Raw genomic sequence first — 18,849 nt, forward strand, 5'->3', positions numbered from 1 at the left:
AGCTGTAGTGCTAGGTCTCAAAGGCTTCAGTCCCTTTGATTAACAATTAGACAAAATTTGTGTTTTGTTACACTCGCTTGGCCTTATTGTTGGCTTTTTGCAGTTCATTTGAGGTTCAATAGAGGTGAGGGTACTGACTTTCTTATGATGGTAAATAATTGACTGCAGAATTACTGAGGATTGCTAACGACCGCCACAGTTTGAGGTGAATGTTACCTCCAAGCGGCACAATAGGTGAGACCTAGCAGAACCGCCTCATCAAACTTCTTATCCTCAATAAGATTTTGTTGTGGCAAAATCTTTGCCTTGGAATGAGCTGATGATTTCTGTATAATGTATCCGACAAGCAAAGTTATAAATGTTTTCATACGAGTTGCCTCTTTCATTCATGAGTAACACAATTGGATCGATACAGTACACTAGAAGTATGAGGCCGGGTTGTTCAAAGCGGCCGCTATGTCACCTCTAAGTTAGCGATACCTCAAGGGTTTTGTCACGGGCTGCTGCATAGTTTTAGTGGAACCCAAAGGAATCTGCCAAGTTAAGTAGCAGTTGCTAAAAAGTAGTAGCCGCTAAACCAACCAGGCTTTGAACAACCGGGCCAATGTAACCGGAGGACCTGCCTAAAATTCACAAGTCATGCCCAAAACTGCCTCTCATCGCTATAGAGGAAATCATAATAAGCAATCACTATCAGTATCATATTGCATAAGACATAATTTCTGAAGTAACATACTGATAAGGATCTGCACATACAAGAAATCATATTTCTCATTTACTTTGCGGCCCGGCTGGAGTCATTATACGAGTTTACCTTAATACTAAACAAAGAAAAAGATTGGGAAGTGATGTCCCTATCATTAAATCTGGCAAGTTGTTGGTCAAAGTTCGCCACCGAAAGTAAGAGAGAAGCTCTGAGAAAGCTACGTACAGGTCTGCCATTCTCTGATCTTTGGCTGTTGATATTGTAGCTACACTAGTTCTTGCTGCTAACACTTCATCCTCAATGTTGTTGGCAGCATCTTGTAAAGAACTGTAGGTCAGGAATAGCTGTTGGTGGTGATTAGGATTACCTGTAGAAGAAAGAACAGGGGTATTTATATATTACATTATCAGGATTACCTGTAGAAGAAAGAAAAGGTGTATTTATATATTACATTATTGGATATTTCTGACACTCAGCCACCTAACATGGGTAGCCTTGACCTTGACCCCATCATCTGATATTAATACCAAAGCTTCTCTTGTAGATTTCTCCAGATGACTCAGAAGAGATTTTTCCTGAGCCCGGAGATGGCAATAGTTAACTTATAGCAAGGGCCTGGCACTCAGCTGAAATTTTGTCCAAACCATATAATGGTACAGTATGATGGGGAAGGTGATAGCCAAACTTTGAGGGCTAATGAAAAGACCAGTGGCCATTCTGCTCACCGTATAGATATTTGGTTGTTAAGAAATCATGCTTGTTAAGAAACATGCTATAGTATACAGCCAAAGAGAACATTTTATGCCATTTAACCTCTGTGACCTTGAACAGTACCGTTTAAAGGACAGTGACAGAATCCTACCTAGAATCTAGAAAACTCTTATCAGCATCAGTATCACAGTTTAATTGCCCACTCTCATGAGCGGTCACTGGTGATTTTTAAAAAGTTTATTTTAGTTCCTGGTCTTTCCTCCAGCCAGCTAACCAGACACTTCAGTGATTAATGAAACCATCCGGTGACCCAAAATCCAGCCGTTTTGAAACATTTGGAGTTACTTTACACCAACAACTCGTTTACGTGCTGGACTGTTAGATTTAACCCTTTTCGTAAATTTGCTCCAAGAATCTAATCCAGCGCATTGCACCAGTGGGAATTAAAGGGTTACACACTTGATAACCATTGCTCAGTTCTCCTGTTGTCTGATAAAATGGAAGGAAATCAGACAGGAATTGCTGGGCCAGTGGAGTTTGGTAAACTGTACATATAAGTAAGGTGAAATGGGGTATTCGTAGCCCCGGTCTAATTGTAGCCCCTGGCAATGTTTCTGATTCATCTTCCGGTAACCATGGAATTGTTCAGCCAACCCAATCATGGATATGAAAGAAGTAAACAAATCGGACACAGGCACAAAGAAAGTTGGGATCGAACTTTTTGCAGGTATGAATTTTCCACACTTATAGAGCATTGATATATTTCAAACCTAGTTCAGGTTATCAGTATTGAGTGTAGAGAATGTTGTATGTGGCATTTGATATCATTATCAAAAGCAAACGTTTCGGACCAAGGTACCGTACCCTTGGGGTATTTGTAGCCCGTTGGTGTGGGGTATTTGCAGCCCCTACAAATAGCTCAATTATATCCTGTCATAAATCATGAAGATGCTAGGTTTCTTTATTCTTACAACTGAATTATATCATTTAACCATAAATCTATCTGATTTAGATACAATGTGAACCCTATATGTACCAACAATGACACATTTGAGGTTTTATTCTAATTTATCTCACATTATTTCAAAATAAAATATTTTCAAAGTTACTGGTGTGGTAGAACTTTGTGTTTTACAATTAGTCTGATTTGCAACATTATGTTATCATACATAAAACTGGTATACTGGCTAATCTCCGTTGGCAGGCTCTGCGCTCAGCGCTCTATAACTCTGTCTCATATCATGATGATGATTTGAAATAGTGCAGGGTAAAATAGAAAATGATATCATAAACAATTGTGTCGGTAAATGCAAAACCTCTCACAATGTCGAAGTAGACAATATAGCTGCTGCTATTAAATGCCTGAAGAAGGGTAAAAAGTACAGTATCAATAACGTATCTGAACGTCCCTTTGGTCCATAGCCGATAAGTATTAATCAAGGAATACAAGATATAATATGACACATTTAATATACGACTTTGTTGGTGTCCTCCGATACATCTTAATTAACATATCAATATACATACAGGATGTCACATCACCTTCCTTATAGATAAAACATAACATAAACTGGTAAACTTTGAATTAAGATATTTTTTTGGTTTTGTATATAATGTAAACTAATGAATGATATATGACTGTAAAATTAATAACTATAAACCGATAAAATTGTCCCTCGATTCATAAACTCTCAATTGTCTCTAATTCATAAACTCATTCCTATGTCAGCCTTTTTATAGGGTTTCTGTCTCGGGTTGACCTGCGGAGTTGTTGTTGTGGTTTTGGTTCACTCGACCGCGACTGACTATTATTAGGATTTACATCAGGTCCTTGTAATGAAATTGATTTGTCAACACTCAGTTAATTTTCTTTCTTGTCAGGCACTATTGAAGCAGCGGGTATGTTTACATTTGGTGTATTTACAACGGACTTGTCAGAGCTGTCTGAATTTTCTACCTCAGCCCCAGGTGAAATTGGCACTTGGTCCTTGGCCTCACTGTTGATGCCGGTTCTGTCAGCATTCGATTCTGATAGCTCTGATTTGTCTCTGAACAGTAGTTTCTTAAAGAATGATGAGTTTCTAGTAACATTTCTCCCATCTGTATTTGCTGTTATCATGCTACCTTTCTTCGCTATGACAGTTAGGGGTGTTATATCATAAGGAGTGTTTCCTTTTGCCATGTTGAATGGGCGTTTCACAAACACAGAATCAGCTATTGCCAGATCGTTCGGTTTCACATAGGATTTATTGTCAGCATGGGTTTCTTTTCGTGATCACGCTTTCTGACTATTTCCACAGCTGGATCAATTTCTGGTATTTGCGGTAGTTTATTTCGGACTAAACGCTTTAAGAACAATGTTGCGGGAGCGATGCCGGTAGTATCATGCGGTGAAGTTCTATAGTCTCTCAGGAACGATTGCAAATCCTTTTTCCAGTTGGTTCCTTGTGCTTTTGACACTTTCACATGATTTTTGAATGTTTGTACGAGTCTCTCAATTTCGCCATTGGCACGGGGCCAAAGAGGTGTAATTTTGTGGTGCTCAAATCCAAGGGTATCTGCGAACTTTGCAAATTCATGTCCATCAAATGGAGGCCCGTTGTCGGATTTGACAGTTTCTGGAGTACCAAAGGTTGAGAAAATCCTATCTAGCTTTGGAATTACGCACTGAGCAGAAGTGGTACGGATTGGCTCAATGAATGGGAATCTGGAGTATTCATCTATCAGGAGAAGCACAGTTTCACCTTCTGCGTAAGCAAAGTCAACACTTGTTTTCTCAAACGGCCCCTTTGGTAGGGGCACATTTTTAATGGTTCACGGGTTGTCACTGGTGTAGCAATTTGGCATGGCAGACAAGATTTGACCTTTTGCTCTACCACCTTATCCATAAGCGGAAACCAGACTTTTTCTCTTAGTAGTCCTTTGGTTTTCGAGTTTCCAAGATGTCCTGAATGTGCGATATCGGTAGTTCTTTCCTGAAGGCTAGTTGGTAGTACAATGCAGATCGATTTCAAGACTAGGGTATCAGTACATGTAAGTTCATCTTTAATTCTTTCAAACCGAGTTCTGCTAATGACACGCTTGGTGGTGGATCGTGCCATTTTCCATATCGTTATGACGACATTGTGGCTTGCAATAATGGGTTTTGCGCGGTAGCCAGTTCAATTCCATTTAGTGTCATTGCTTTCGGTATAGCATTTTCCACAATGTACGCAACCGGATTGTCCCGTCCCCTTCATCAATGTTCACTTTCCCTGGGACACTTATTGGAATACGTGATGCATAGTCTGCGGGGTTATTTGATCCTGGACGGTATTCCACTGTGAATTGGTAGTGTTGAAGATCCATTAGCCATCTCTCTTTCTGGCTGATGGCTTTGACGTAGGATTGTTGAAAAGATTCACTAATGGTAAATGATTGGTTATCACGCGGAATTCTTTCCCGTAACAGTACAAATGGAATCTCTTGATCGACCAGTATATTGACAGTGCCTTGCAATCAATTTGCGGATATCTGGATTCGGTGGGTGTCAGCGGATAACTAGCGAAGTGAAGCGGGATAATGTCATTAGTTTTCAAGTCCTGTTGCGTAATTACAGCACCTAAGCCAACGGGACTGCCGTCAACAAACAGAATGGTTTGCTTTTCGGGATCAAAGTAACTTAGCGTAGTCTTTTCAGACAGAGCTGATTGCAGTTTGTTCAGTGACGCTAGTTCCTCTTCTCCCCATTGCCATGGGACGTCTTTGCACGTTAGGCGTCGCATTGGTTTCGTTATGGTTGCGAAGTCCTTGATGAATCGACTGCAGAATGATGCGGTACTTAACAAACTTAAGACTTCAGTGACGTTTGTCGGAGCTTTTATCGCCTGAAGATCCGCAACCTTTTTCGGATCCAGAGATATCCCTTTTGCGCTGAACTAATGTCCGAAGAATATCATGCTAGCAACTCTGAATAGACACTTTGGTAGATTGACGGTTAGATTGTTTTCAGATAGTCTTTGTAACACAAGGCGAAGCCGTTCATCGTGTTCCTTTGTGTTTTTACCGCCAATATAGATATTGTCACTTACGTCGCGTACTCCGGGATTCCTTTAATCACATCACTGATCTTTTTCTGAAAGATCTCTGCCGAACAGGACATACCGAAATTCAGCCTCTTATAGCGCCATAATCCGATATGAGATGAAAAAGTTGTCAAAATTTAATGACGTGATGCTGGATCAAGTAAAATTTGATGACATCCCTGCTTAAGATTGAGTTTACTGAACACAGTGCAGCCATTGAGGTCTGCAGTTATGTCATCGATAGTTGGAATCACATGACGTTCACGAATGATCGCACGATTAACACAACGCATATCCACGCAAATCGGATTTCGTCTGGATTATGAGGTTTAGGTAAGACTACAATAGGCGATATCCAAGGAGTAGGTCCTTCTGCGAGTTCGAGGATATCGGAATCTGCCAAGTCCAAAATTTTGTCTTTGACTCGTTTTCTAACATTGAACGGTAACTTTCGATGAGGTTGTGCGACTGGTATGACATTTGGGTCAACGTGTATTTTCACAGGATCTCCTTTGCAGGCTCCCATACCTTTGGTTACGTTAGGGAAATCTACAAGACAATCAGGAATTTTGGTTTCATGGGTAAAGGCGTTAGTTACCCTGATTAGGGTGAGCTTTTGAGATGTTTTCCAACTGATTAGCGAACCGCTTGGTCCTTCCACGACGTAGAATGTTTCTTGACATTGACGATTGTCATTGCGGAGTTCTGCTTCAAATTTGCCGCACAAATTTAGAGGAGTATCAGATAGATATGGAAAAATTATCGTTTTCGATGGGGTTAGCCGTGGTAGAAGTATGATATTGCGATATTCTTCCGTATTCAGAATATACACTGTTGCACCAGAGTCAGCCATTACTCGTGTGCGGGTGCCGCATATTGTAACTTTGAAGACTGGTTTATCACTGATGAATGTGGTGGTGATGTGGAATGAATATTCATCGTCGTCTTCCGTGGTGTTGTGACTAAGGCTCTGGGTGTCCTCATCACGTTTGGACTCAACAGCTCTAGCTCGGTGGTTGCCATTTTGATGAAGTCTCTGGTTGCCATGGTTACTCAGTCTCGGCTGAGATTTGTCTCGATTCTGGTTGGTAGACCTGCTGGTATTGGTACGACATACTTTCCCGAAATGATTTAAACGACCGCAACGATTGCACTCCTTGCCCTTTGCAGGACAGTCACCTCAATGTGGGCATGATCCACCACATAGACCGCATATGCTATTACGATCACGTTGATTGCGATTGCCATTGCCAGGGTTTCGAAACGACGGTTCACCTTTCGATGATTTTCCTATGCAATGCATTGGACTGGTGCGTATCACAGTGCTTTTTGATGTCCACTGTTTGACTGTCTGCTAGTGCCATAGATCTAGAAGTTTTCAGCAGATTATCTAAAGTCAACGATTCTTCAATTGATTTCTGGCGTAGTCGATTATTGTGCGTCCTTTGTATAATTTGGCGTTTTATTTCAAGATTAACAACTGCGAACTCGCACCGTTTTGCCAAAATTACAAGTCGTGCGTAGAATTCACCTTCAGTCTCATTGTTCAACTGTTTCTCTCTCCGGAATGAGTAGACCAAATGATCGATACATTTCTAGGTTCTAGGTACGCACTAAAGGCTTTTACCACGCATTCATAGACATTGTCAATCGAGGTGTCTGTCGCATCGACTTCAGGCACAACCAATGTCTCGAATATGTCGCTTGCACAGTCACCCACATAGTGCAGTAGCATTGCCTTCTTTTGTTTGGCTTCTTTGATAGTCATTGCATCAAACATGATTTGGATGCGTCTGATATATTTGGCGAATCATATCGGAGCAGTTTCTCTTGGGACAAGATCGAATTCTGGGAAGTTGGGTAGACTGATTGCCGCCATCTTGGATTTCAAGATTTGAAAAAATTTATTCGAATAAAAATTTGTTTCCTACCGTTTTCCAAACACTTTTAGATAAAATCAACAGTTCATTTGATAATACGGTTCCTCGTCTCCATTGTAACATCCCTTTGGTCCATAGCCGATATGCCTTAATTAACATATATCAATATACATACAGGACGTCACAGTATCCTCTAATAATTTTATATATGCACAACGGAAGCTGCATGTTTATCTCACCTTCCTGTTAAACACAATGATATCTCATGGTTTCTGCCCTATTGATTACTCTAGGCCTACTGTTGTCCCTATTCCTAAGAATATGAGAAAATCATTGAATGTTTCGGAGAATTACCGTGGTATTGCACTTAGTACTATAATTGATAAGATTTTAGATTATATCATTCTAGATTAATATAGTGAGCTTTTGTTAACAAAAGACAACCAATTTGGTTTCAAAAAGAATTTGTCAACTACATGCTGCAGTTTTATGGTTGAAGAAGTTATTAGGCATTTCAATAACAATGACACCCCTGTGTATTGTGTCATGCTTGATGCATCCGGAGTCTTTCAAATAAAGAGTCAGGCAACTAGGGACAGTATGGCTTCAACATCAAAGCTGCCACCCGTTTCGGAAGAGGCGCGTTGGGACAGAGCTCTCTCTGGTCACATGGTACACCCAAGCCATTTCCTCACAACTGGACTTTGAACTATTCTTTGATCAGCTGAACATGGCCGTTTCAAACACCCCGTTTTAAAGCAAACGCCTGCTTCAAAGTCACTGATCTCTATAAAACTATTTACATATGATGTCAAAGATAACATTTATATGAATGAAATGGCCAGGGCCATTGTGCTCACCTCATGAGGAGGAAAGATGGATGAAGAGCATGGTATTGTGTCATGTAGTGTTAGGTTTGATGTAGGTCCAAGCAATTACAATTTCCCCAAAATGGCCAATTTACAGTACAGTTGACCTCTGTGACCTGAAAAGTAGGTCAAATCAAAAAAGACCTGTGTGACACATTGAATGGTTGTTAGAATTAGATGTACCTATTATATAAAATTGGTCCCAATCGGGCAAGTAATTAAGGAATAATAGCATTTTGAAGAATTTTGGATTTGGCCCCCTCCCTGGTGGCCAAACAGCAAATCAGATCGGACCAAACTTCGGTACCTGAGATCACCTGACCGAGGGGTACATGTATACTTAATTCGTGATCAATAGTCATTGCGGTTAAGAAACTTGCCATAGTTACGGCCTGACAGCCAATTTACGCCGTTTGACCTCTGTGACCTTGAAAGTAGGTCAAATTAAAAACCTGCGTGACATATACTGTCTGGTGGTAAGATGTACCCATGATATCAAATTGGTGGCAATGGGGCAAGAAGTTAAGGAACAATCACATTTGAAAGGGTTCTGGATTTAGCCCCCTGGTGGTCAAGTGGTGAATCATATTGGACCGAACCTCGGTCCCCGAGATCACCTGACTAAGGGGTACATGCGCACCAAATTTGGGATCAATAGTCATTGCAGTTTAGAAACGTGCCATAGTTACATCCTAACAGCCAATTTACGCCATTTGACCTCTGTGACCTTGAAAAGTAGGTCAAATCAAAAACCTGTACGATATGTGATGTTTCCTTGCTAGGAGTACCTACCATAAAATTTTTATGGAATACGGATGATTAATAAGAGATATATCACACTTTTTATGTTTTCAGTTTTAGCCCCCTGGTGGCCTAGTCAAGAACCAGACCAGACTGAAATTCAGTGTCAGAGTACCTCTGACATAGGGGGTCATGTGTACAAAGTTTCAAGTTCATAGCACTAGCAATTAAGAAACGGGCCACAGGATGCGACGACGACGGACGACGACAAACGACAGACGGACACAGGGCTATTGTATAGACTCCCCTAACGGTGAGCCAAAAAAGTTGGTTTGAGAATAATTTTCAAAATGCGTTTTTCTACGCCACATCATCCAATATTTTTGTGGTCAGCAGTTTAGTGAGTTGTCGGTACATAATGGACCATCTAAGGGTATTACATGGTTCCATTTGTTGTCATCTAATGGGATAATAATATCTTATTAATTAATTTTGACCGACTACAACTAGTTTTATAGCAGGTTTAATTTCGCGTTCGCGGTATAAAAACGAAAAAAAAGAAGAAAATATGCAAAACGTCCCGTTTTCTGTGGTTAGATGTTCGCATGTTTGAAATCCCATTTTATGTCGATTTAAATTTTGCTACTTTAATGTAACTGTTAATGGGATATTTGATAGTTTTGCGATTTTGAAGCCCAGTTCCTAGATTATTTAGATTAGAAAATGGTTCATTTTGCCATCGATGAGCTTGTTTTGGCACGAATAAAGTGGTGTGAGGTATACCGTTCCAATGTTGTTAAACACGCAATTTGGCTTAAACCTTACAAACATTTATGATGTGTACATCAAATTTTGAGTCACCTCATCAGAAACAATTTACAGTATATGTTGCCATTGATTGCAACCTAATTATGGATTTTTATAACAAATTGCTAAGAGATGAGAGTGCATGCAGTTTAATTGTGGTTTGATTATTGGTTTGGCAATTAGCAGCTTATCAACACATCTGTCTAATTTTTTAGATCGTTCTCATCAATATAATTTAAATTGTATGTACATGTATTTGTAACCCGATAAATCATATGTGTACCTCATATATGCAGAGTAAATATTTTTAACAGAATTTTGGTCGTTCCATCATTGTTTTGCACATCAACTCAGTTCGTAGCTGACTTAAAAAGGGCTTTATCATGGCTTCCACTTAATTGCCCGAAAGAGCTGTGGGGTCAAAGGAAACCTGCAGTGACCTGACCTTTTAATATAAAGACTCTGATGCATCCAAAACATTTGATTATGTGAGTTACATCAAGCTTTCAAGATTCCGCGAGATAGAGGTATTTGTCCTCTTATTTAACGTTTATAACTGACGCTGTACACCACACAGACAATTTGTATTAAGTGGGACCAATATGTGTCCCCCCCTTCAGGGTTTCAAATGGCACAAACAGGGCGGTGTTTTATCACCATACTGTTCAATTTTTACATAGGAGAGCTCGTGGATGGGTTGCAGAGGATAGGTATCGGCTGCCATAGGTCACATCTTTTGTGGGGCATTTGCTCACGTGGAGGCTGTTATAATCCTTGCACCATCGCTTTGAGGACAATGCTCGGGGTTTGTGACAAATTGTCCATCAAGTATACACTAAAATTCAATGCCACGAAGAGTAAATTGCTGAAAATTTAATTGTACCTCCACGGACTCATTGCAAGTTGATTCCGGTTATAATTGATGATTGTCATATACAAATTACCCTTGAAAAGCATGCTTGGAATTTGTTCAACTCTCTAGCAGCATCGTCTAATCAGTACTTCAATTGGGTTGGCGGCTGGTCCTTGCAGGGAGCAGATCACCATTAAGCAATAGTATCAATCACTTGTGTACTAAGTACAACATTAACAAAAATCCTCTTGCTGCAGATTTAATACTTCACTTTGGTACCCAAAGCAAGGAACGAGTGAAACAGGTTGGGACACAGATTAGGGAACTTTTGAAAACCGAGGGACTGTGGACACGACCTCCTAAACCACGCAGACACCAGTAAGATCATTGAGCTCCTGTGCGTGCATTGAAAACCCCCAATATCTGAATGCTATTATTGGTGCTCTCAGTGTATTAGTATTGGTGTACCAAATCAGTAAGTTGTATATATGTTTTACCTCGGTATCACATGTAAAGCACACTGCACGCTAGCACTTTCACACATACACTAGTGTAAATGTACATCTATTCATTAACGAAATAAACAGTTATAAAAAAAATGCAATTTAAAATTTCTGTCAGGGGCTACAAATACTCCAAGGCCACGGGGTATTTGTAGCCCCTGCCACGAGTCTTGTATTTTCTCTCCAAGGCATTGTTTTAGATTAAGTGCCCTGGATTACAGGCTGTAAAATTGGAAGAGGTGCCACTACAAGATGCAGGCTGGTTTGAGTGAACCTGCCTAGAAATATCTTGCGTAACCAAAGTTATAGGTAAAAAAGGGGCCACAAATACCCCATTCATATTATAAAAAAGGCCTATAACATTAACTTGTAGTCTGCAGGGATGGTGCAACGCAGTAGACAACCAGTAACTGCAGTCTGGACCTTTTCAACCCGTCAAAGTACTGCTTGAGACAACCAGTCCATTAGATGCATGGTCACAACCTAGGACAACTACATCATGTAGCAAATGTAATCTGGACCTTTGTATATATTCCTTCGAAGTGCAGGTTGTGAAAAACCAGCCCAGTCGATGCCTGGTCACAACCTTGGGGCAAACAGTTTTAAGGACCTTAACACCAAATCCCTTGAAGCGTAGGTTGAGGCAAACCAGCCCAGTAGATGCATTGTTACAAACAGAAACAGTCTTGACCTTTACATCAATTCCTTTTATTTGAAGTGTTAGTTGAGACAAACTAGTCCAGTGAACAAGGTCCGCCCTAAGCCGGGAAAGCCATGCAGTAATTGTCATCGGCTTTATATCAGGGATAACCAATAGCTCCAAAGTGCAAAGCAAGGACCAAGGGGTATGATTTTCTTGGCCCGCATTGATAGCGAGAAAAAATTAACATATACACTTGATTTTGGTAAACCAACTGCCACATACGGTTTTCTTTATTTAATCAATTTTGAGGTATTACAGTGAAAAAGAATGAAATACTAGAATTGACTGGTTCTTCTGATGACTACACAGGTGAGCACTGAAGTTGGATGGAAGGTGCAGTAAGGTGTTAGTTCAGTTCTATGAGTATGAGTGTAGCTCAGCTCCTCTCTCGGTGATCTGTGATGTGGTCACCAAAAACGTTCAATGTAGCTATGATTATTCCTGCAAAAACATGATGAGAAAACATTTCAATTTTGATTGTCAAGTTTTATAATACAAGACCAACAAATCTATGGCAAGCCAAAGTAGAAAAAATCCATCCCTGGGAAAATACTCGCAAAAAGTGCATGCAACATTTCCAAAAATATATGCAACATTTCCAAAAATATATGCAACATTTCGAAAATTACATCAACAATTTCAAAACTACATGCAACCCGTGAAAAATACATCAATTTTTTTAATGTTCATCCTTTTTTCATCAAACAATTTTTTCGTTCAACATTCATGTGACCAAGCTACAGTCACGCGACCTCATAACTGATGATGTATGGGTGAGTCACTCGAGGAGGTATACCGTTGCGCATATGCAACCTTATTATATTTAGAATGGAACACTTGTATTTGTTTACAGTTAGAACTTTGGTCAATTCAAGACTGGTACCACCATCCTGCCAAGTCCGACAGTTGTGCTAGTATGTACCGAGTTTTATAAGTGCGCTGAATAAAATAATTCCTGGAATAAAAACAATTTATTACGGCATTATAAGTACAACAGAAGATCAAGTACTTACAATTTTTAAGTGATTTGAACTCATACTTTTCTGTGCGGCCCATCTGGAATTTTCTTACGAGTTTATCCCGACGACATCAGCACCGGCGTTGTTGTTGACGTTAATAGTAAGGTTAAAGTAAACTCTTAGGACGACTCCAACAAGTCTGACACATCATCAGTTATGAGGTCATGTGACTGTACCTAGGTCACATGAATGTTGTTTATTCGTTCGGTATCATTTCGATCTCATCATGAAGAACTCACTCAGACCACGCACTTCCTTCCTTGAGGACTGTATATTCCAGACTAAAAACATAACATTTACACAATACAACACGTAGGTTAAAAATTACATCATAATAAAAGTCTGTAAATAGATTCGATCACTCATGCCAATAGGGTCCATAATAGGCGTTTACTAAACTGTCTATTTCACACCCAAACATACCGCCAGCCTTGAATGCCGCCAGCCTTTCAACTCAATCAACATGTGTCAGCCTGGCTACTTAGTAACATTGCTAGTTTTCTAATTGGACGCTTAACTACACCGTTAACCGTTTTCAACGTCGCAACGCGCACCAGTCCATCCTCTCCGGGATGTAACTCGACCACACGAGCCATCAACCATTTCAACGGTGGCAAATTGTCTTCGCGAATAATCACTAAATCGTCAATTTCAAGATTGCGTTGAACCTTTGTCCATTTCGGCCTGTTCTGTAACCTAGCAATATATTCCAGCGACCAACGCTTCCAGAACAGTTGGTACAAGGACTGTACATGCTGCCATCTATTCAGGCGGTTAACCTTTACATCCGTCAGATCAATTTCTGGTAAAGCGTTAAGTTCCGTACCTACTAAGAAATGATCTGGTGTGAGAGCTTGAAAGTCCGAGGGATCAGTAGACAATGGGCACAGTTTCTAACTAAGTCCCGCGCACCTATTATCCAATACCGCTGTTGTAAAACGGCAACAAGTAACTTAGGTCCCGCATGTAGATTTCGTTTATGTTCGGAATGCATGGTCAATTCAGTTAGCCTATGCTTTCTTGGAAGCAAGATCTGGTGTCTCCTCGAGTAGGGCAGTTTAGAAAGTCCTAGGCATCCACCCACTCGTAGCACACCATTGTTATCTAAGAACGGGCACAAGGGTAACAAGGTGCTCTTGTTAGAGAGTTCCTCCTTGTTCTTCAATCGAGCAATTTCATTCTCAAAACTGTCTCTCTGAGCCACCTTAATCCAATACGTCAATGCATTGTCTATTTCACTACAACTCAAGTGGCCTTTGTTCGGGGTTTGTGACCTGTGGTTGTTTAACCATCTGAAGCACCAAGCGGAAACACGTACTATTTGAGACAATGAGGAATATGGGAATAAGTCCATTTCTTTTGTCCCATTTTTATCAGCCACATTACAAATGCGTCCTTTTCTCAGTTCAATCGATGTTTCCTCTGCCATGTCTGTGCCCTGCAATCGGTGCGGAGCAGGCCAGTTATCTGCAGTTTCTGACAACCACTCAGGACCATTCCACCACAGTTTATGGTCAATCAGAACACTAGGCATGATACCGCGCGATGCACAATCATTGGGGTTTTCAATACCAGGACAAAATCTCCACTGTGACGGATTCATCAAGCTTTGCACTTCGCTAACCCTATTGGCCACGAATGTTTTCCACCGATTTGGGTTTCCCCGGTTCCAGTCTAACGTTACAGTAGAATCAGACCAAGCATGAAGTGTCACAACCGGTAACTTCAATGCAGATTGAACCTTATGTAACAGTCTAGCTAGCAACAATGCTGCACAAAGTTCCAATCTAGGCAATGCGATTTGCTGGGTTGGCGCTACCTTTGTCTTCGCACACACAAGTGTCACTAAGATAGTCCCATTCGACTGTTCGGTACGCAAATACACTACGCCTGCATAGCCACGCTCTGACGCATCGCTGAAACCATGCAACTGATAGTCAACAACACTAGCTCCATTCTTTGGCACTATACACCGCTCACATTTCAAATTATCTATTTCCTGCATGTCAGATTTCCAGTCAAGCCATATGCGCAATTCAGTGTCAGGCAGGGGATCATCCCAGCCAAGACCCAGTAACCAAAGTTTCTGAAACATGATCTTTGCGCACATGAGAGTTGGTGTGAGAAGCCCCAATGGATCAAACACTTTCCCAGCTTCTGACAGCAATTGCCTTTTTGTCACTGCTTTACAGTTACTTTCACCAAAATTTACTCGATACAGAAACGTGTCCGAATTAGAGTCCCAATAAACTCCTAGGGTTTTCGCAACTGGATTGTCCAAGTCTATATTAAGTACATGCTGGCTGACCTCGGCCCCATGAACACTCTGTAGAACAGCGGGTTCATTACTGTTCCATTTTCTCAAATCAAACCCTCCACGGTCAAGCAGTTCATCAAGTTCGGATGTTAAACAAGATGGCGCCCCTTGTTTCATGAGCACCAGAGATCAAATCATCCATATAAAAATCATCTTCAAGAATAGGTGCGGCTAATGGAAAATTGTCCTTCTCATCATGGGCTAGTTGTTTCAGAGCACGCTGTGCATGATGAGGTGAAGATGCAACCCCAAATGTAACCACAGTCATTCTATAATCGAATATTTCCTGGCCAGGATTGCTTCTCCATACAAAGCGATGAAAATCTTTATCTTCATCTGATAGCCTAACCTGTCGGTACATTTTGGCAATATCGGCAGACAGGCCAATCGGATATTTCCGAAAACGACAAATAATGTCAAACAATTTGTCCTGAACCTTTGGACCAACCATCAAGCGTTCATTTAATGACACTCCTGTTGTCGTTTTCGCCGACGCTTCAAATACAACCCGTAGCTTTGTCGTTGTGCTTGATTCCTTGATCACACAATGATGTAGCATGTAGTAAGACTTTCTCATTAGTTCACACTCAGGGACCCTTTCAGCATGATGCAACTCGAAGTATTCCTCCACAACATTGCTGTACTGCTTTTTCTGATCAGGGTTCCGAGCAAGCTTTCGCTCGATCTGCTGCAATCGCGTTATCGCCCTATCACGACTTTGACCTAATTCGGGACCATCTTTAAAAGGAAGCGAGACAACATAGCGGCCATCAGTGTTCCGAACGCAAGTTTTCTCGAAATGTTTTTCGCACTCCTTTTCTTCTAAAGACCAGGCTTTCCTAGGTTGCACTGTCTCAACTTCCCAAAAACGCCTCAAAATATCATCAGTGCTTGTATCGGTAACCACCAGGTTACTTAGTCTTGACTCCGGACCCGTATTACCAGCCCGACACACTTTGCCAGACACCATCCATCCAAAGACAGTTTGTTGTGCAATCAATTTCCCATTCGGGCTCTTGATCATTCCATTCAATAAAATCTCTGGATACGTATCTGCACCAATGAGCATGTCAATGGGACCTGGTACGTCACAATGTTTATCAGCTAAAGTCAGACCTTGAAGCATGGGCCAATCACGAATGTTCACCTTATCATGGGGCAAGTCACCACTAGTAACCTTATCCATTACATAGGGCCTAAATGCTACACTCGGCTGATTACTACAACTACTAATAGCAGATAATTCACATTCAACTTTGTTCGTCACAGCACCCTTAGAACAGCCACCAATACCCCTAACTTGAATGTCACATTTCAACCGGACCTTCCGCAAGCGAGCGCGTTGCACAAAAGCCGATGTCACAAAGCTGATTTGTGATCCTGGGTCTATCAATGCGCGACATGGTAATTGACCACCAGCTGTATGCACATACACTAAAGCTGTGGACAAAAGAACTTCCATGTTTTCCTCACTTGGACATGCGAAATGTGAATCCTTGTTAACACTTCCATTTCCACTAGAATTAAAATGTAACGTTGGGTGATGCTTTCTGTTACACTGACGGCAACTGGCTGGTCTAGGACAGATTGCCACGAATTGTTTCCGAGAAAAGCAGTTTAGACACAACCGTAAACCGTGTACTTTGTGTTTCCTTTCCTCTTGTGACAGTGCAAGAAACTCATCGCATTGCGGTAATCGGTGTTCCTTACCGCACAGAAAACACTGATCGTTTTGATTAACTGATGACGTATGCAAGCTCACATTTCCACTCGAACGTGACGTAGTTTCCACGACAGGCCGTTTACCCTTTGCTGACTTGGTTTCTGATAATTCCATTGCGTTTGCAAACTCATTCAGAAATTTCACCATGTCAGAAAACTTCGGATTGTCATTGGTAGAGACATGCCGTTCCCACTCTAAACGTGTGTCTTGGTCCAACTTTGTCTTTAAAACGTAAATGAGCCAAGAATCCCAGAACTGAATCGGTTCCTTTAGATTCTGCAACGACTGTACGTTTTCAAACAACTTGGCTACTAATTTCCTAATACCAACTGCTGATTGTGACTGCAAGGCTGCTAGATTAAATATAATCTGGAAATGAGCATCTCGAATCGTTTTCAAGTTGTCATAGCGCATTTTCAACTGTCTTATCGCGAGCTCATAGTTCTCATCTATCAGAGTCAACTGTTTCACTACATTTAGAGCCTCGCCCTTCAAACACGATTTGAGATATTGCAGCTTTTGTACAGGTGCCAAATTCCTCCGCTCATGAACAGCACACAGGAAAATGTTAAAAAACTCATTCCATTCGGTGTATCCACCACTAAATATTTTCAACTCTAATTTAGGCAGTCTTGCAAATTGTTCACCATCGGATGACTTTGTTTCGCTTGTAGCTATGTCACTAAAAGTGGAAAGAAACTTACTCTGCGATTCACAAAGTTCTTTACCATTTGCATTACAGCACTGCTATCCTCCGTTTTCAATTCCACGGGTGGGAAATACGTATCCATCAGTTTGTCAATCATATTCGTTATCTCACTGCACATAGTCTGAAACTCTGCATAATATTTGTCTAGTTCGGGAATATCTTCCTCATCAGCAAGATCGTTCATTTCTTCGTAATACTGCTTATATCGTTCTTCGTACGTTTCAACTGATTTCGACTTCTTTTCCAAGTCCCTTTTAGAGACAAGCGCAGGATCTAAAGTTTTCAGACCATATAATTTACTCAAAGAGTCATGAATGAATCTCATTTGATGGTTAAGACCATCTCTCTTTTTCACCAGTCGTTCCATGATGAATTCCACAAACTATAACACTATATATAAGACCCCGATTGGGTTCGCCACAAATTAAGTCACTAAACTGTACTATACCATCCAAACTATACTATACTATACTATCCAAATAACCCGTATGGGTTCGCTATTTCGACCCCGTATGGGTTCACTATTTCGACCCCGTATGGGTTCACTATTTCGACCCCGAATGGGTTCACAATTTCAACCCCGAATGGGTTCACTATTTCAACCCCGAATGGGTTCACTGTATCAATTCATTCGTTCGCACCATATCCCGTCGGAGAGACCATGTTTATTCGTTCGGTATCATTTCGATCTCATCATGAAGAACTCACTCAGACCACGCACTTCCTTCCTTGAGGACTGTATATTCCAGACTAAAAACATAACATTTACACAATACAACACGAATGTTAAAAATTACATCATAATAAAAGTCTGTAAATAGATTCGATCACTCATGCCAATAGGGTCCATAATAGGCGTTTACTAAACTGTCTATTTCACACCCAAACAAATGTCGAACAAAAAAAATGTTGGGCAAAAAAAATGTTGAATGAAAAAAATGTTGGACAAAAAAAAATATTGGATGAAAAACAATTTTGAACAAAAAAAATGTTGCATGCACTTTTTGAATGTTGCGAGTATATTCCCAGGGTTGGATTATTTCCACTTTAGCTTGCCATAAACACCTGATAAGCCACTAATGATTATTGATCAAGGTTAAGGCAGGAACTACTGAGGAAGTGCTACGCTCACCGAAAGGCAGTGCACTGAAAATGACTGCATCACACTGCTTTAGACAGAAACCCCCACTGCATATGACTGTCTTAGGCATATAATTTTTTCTTAATGTTTTAAAACCACTGAT

General features: G+C 40.7%; 1 protein-coding gene across 1 annotated transcript in view; it reads right to left on the bottom strand.

The window, feature by feature from the left end:
• Positions 1-18,849, bottom strand: part of LOC135486767 (HAUS augmin-like complex subunit 3) — a 79,827-nt gene that overhangs the window by 26,583 nt on the left and 34,395 nt on the right. Inside the window, exon 3 of the mRNA XM_064769865.1 lies at positions 932-1,073. Coding sequence (XP_064625935.1) covers positions 932-1,073 — 142 coding nt within the window. The remainder of the gene's footprint in view (positions 1-931; positions 1,074-18,849) is intronic.

This window comes from Lineus longissimus, chromosome 4 (genome assembly GCF_910592395.1).
Source record: "Lineus longissimus chromosome 4, tnLinLong1.2, whole genome shotgun sequence".
In the NCBI taxonomy this organism is placed as follows: Eukaryota; Metazoa; Nemertea; class Pilidiophora; order Heteronemertea; family Lineidae; genus Lineus; species Lineus longissimus.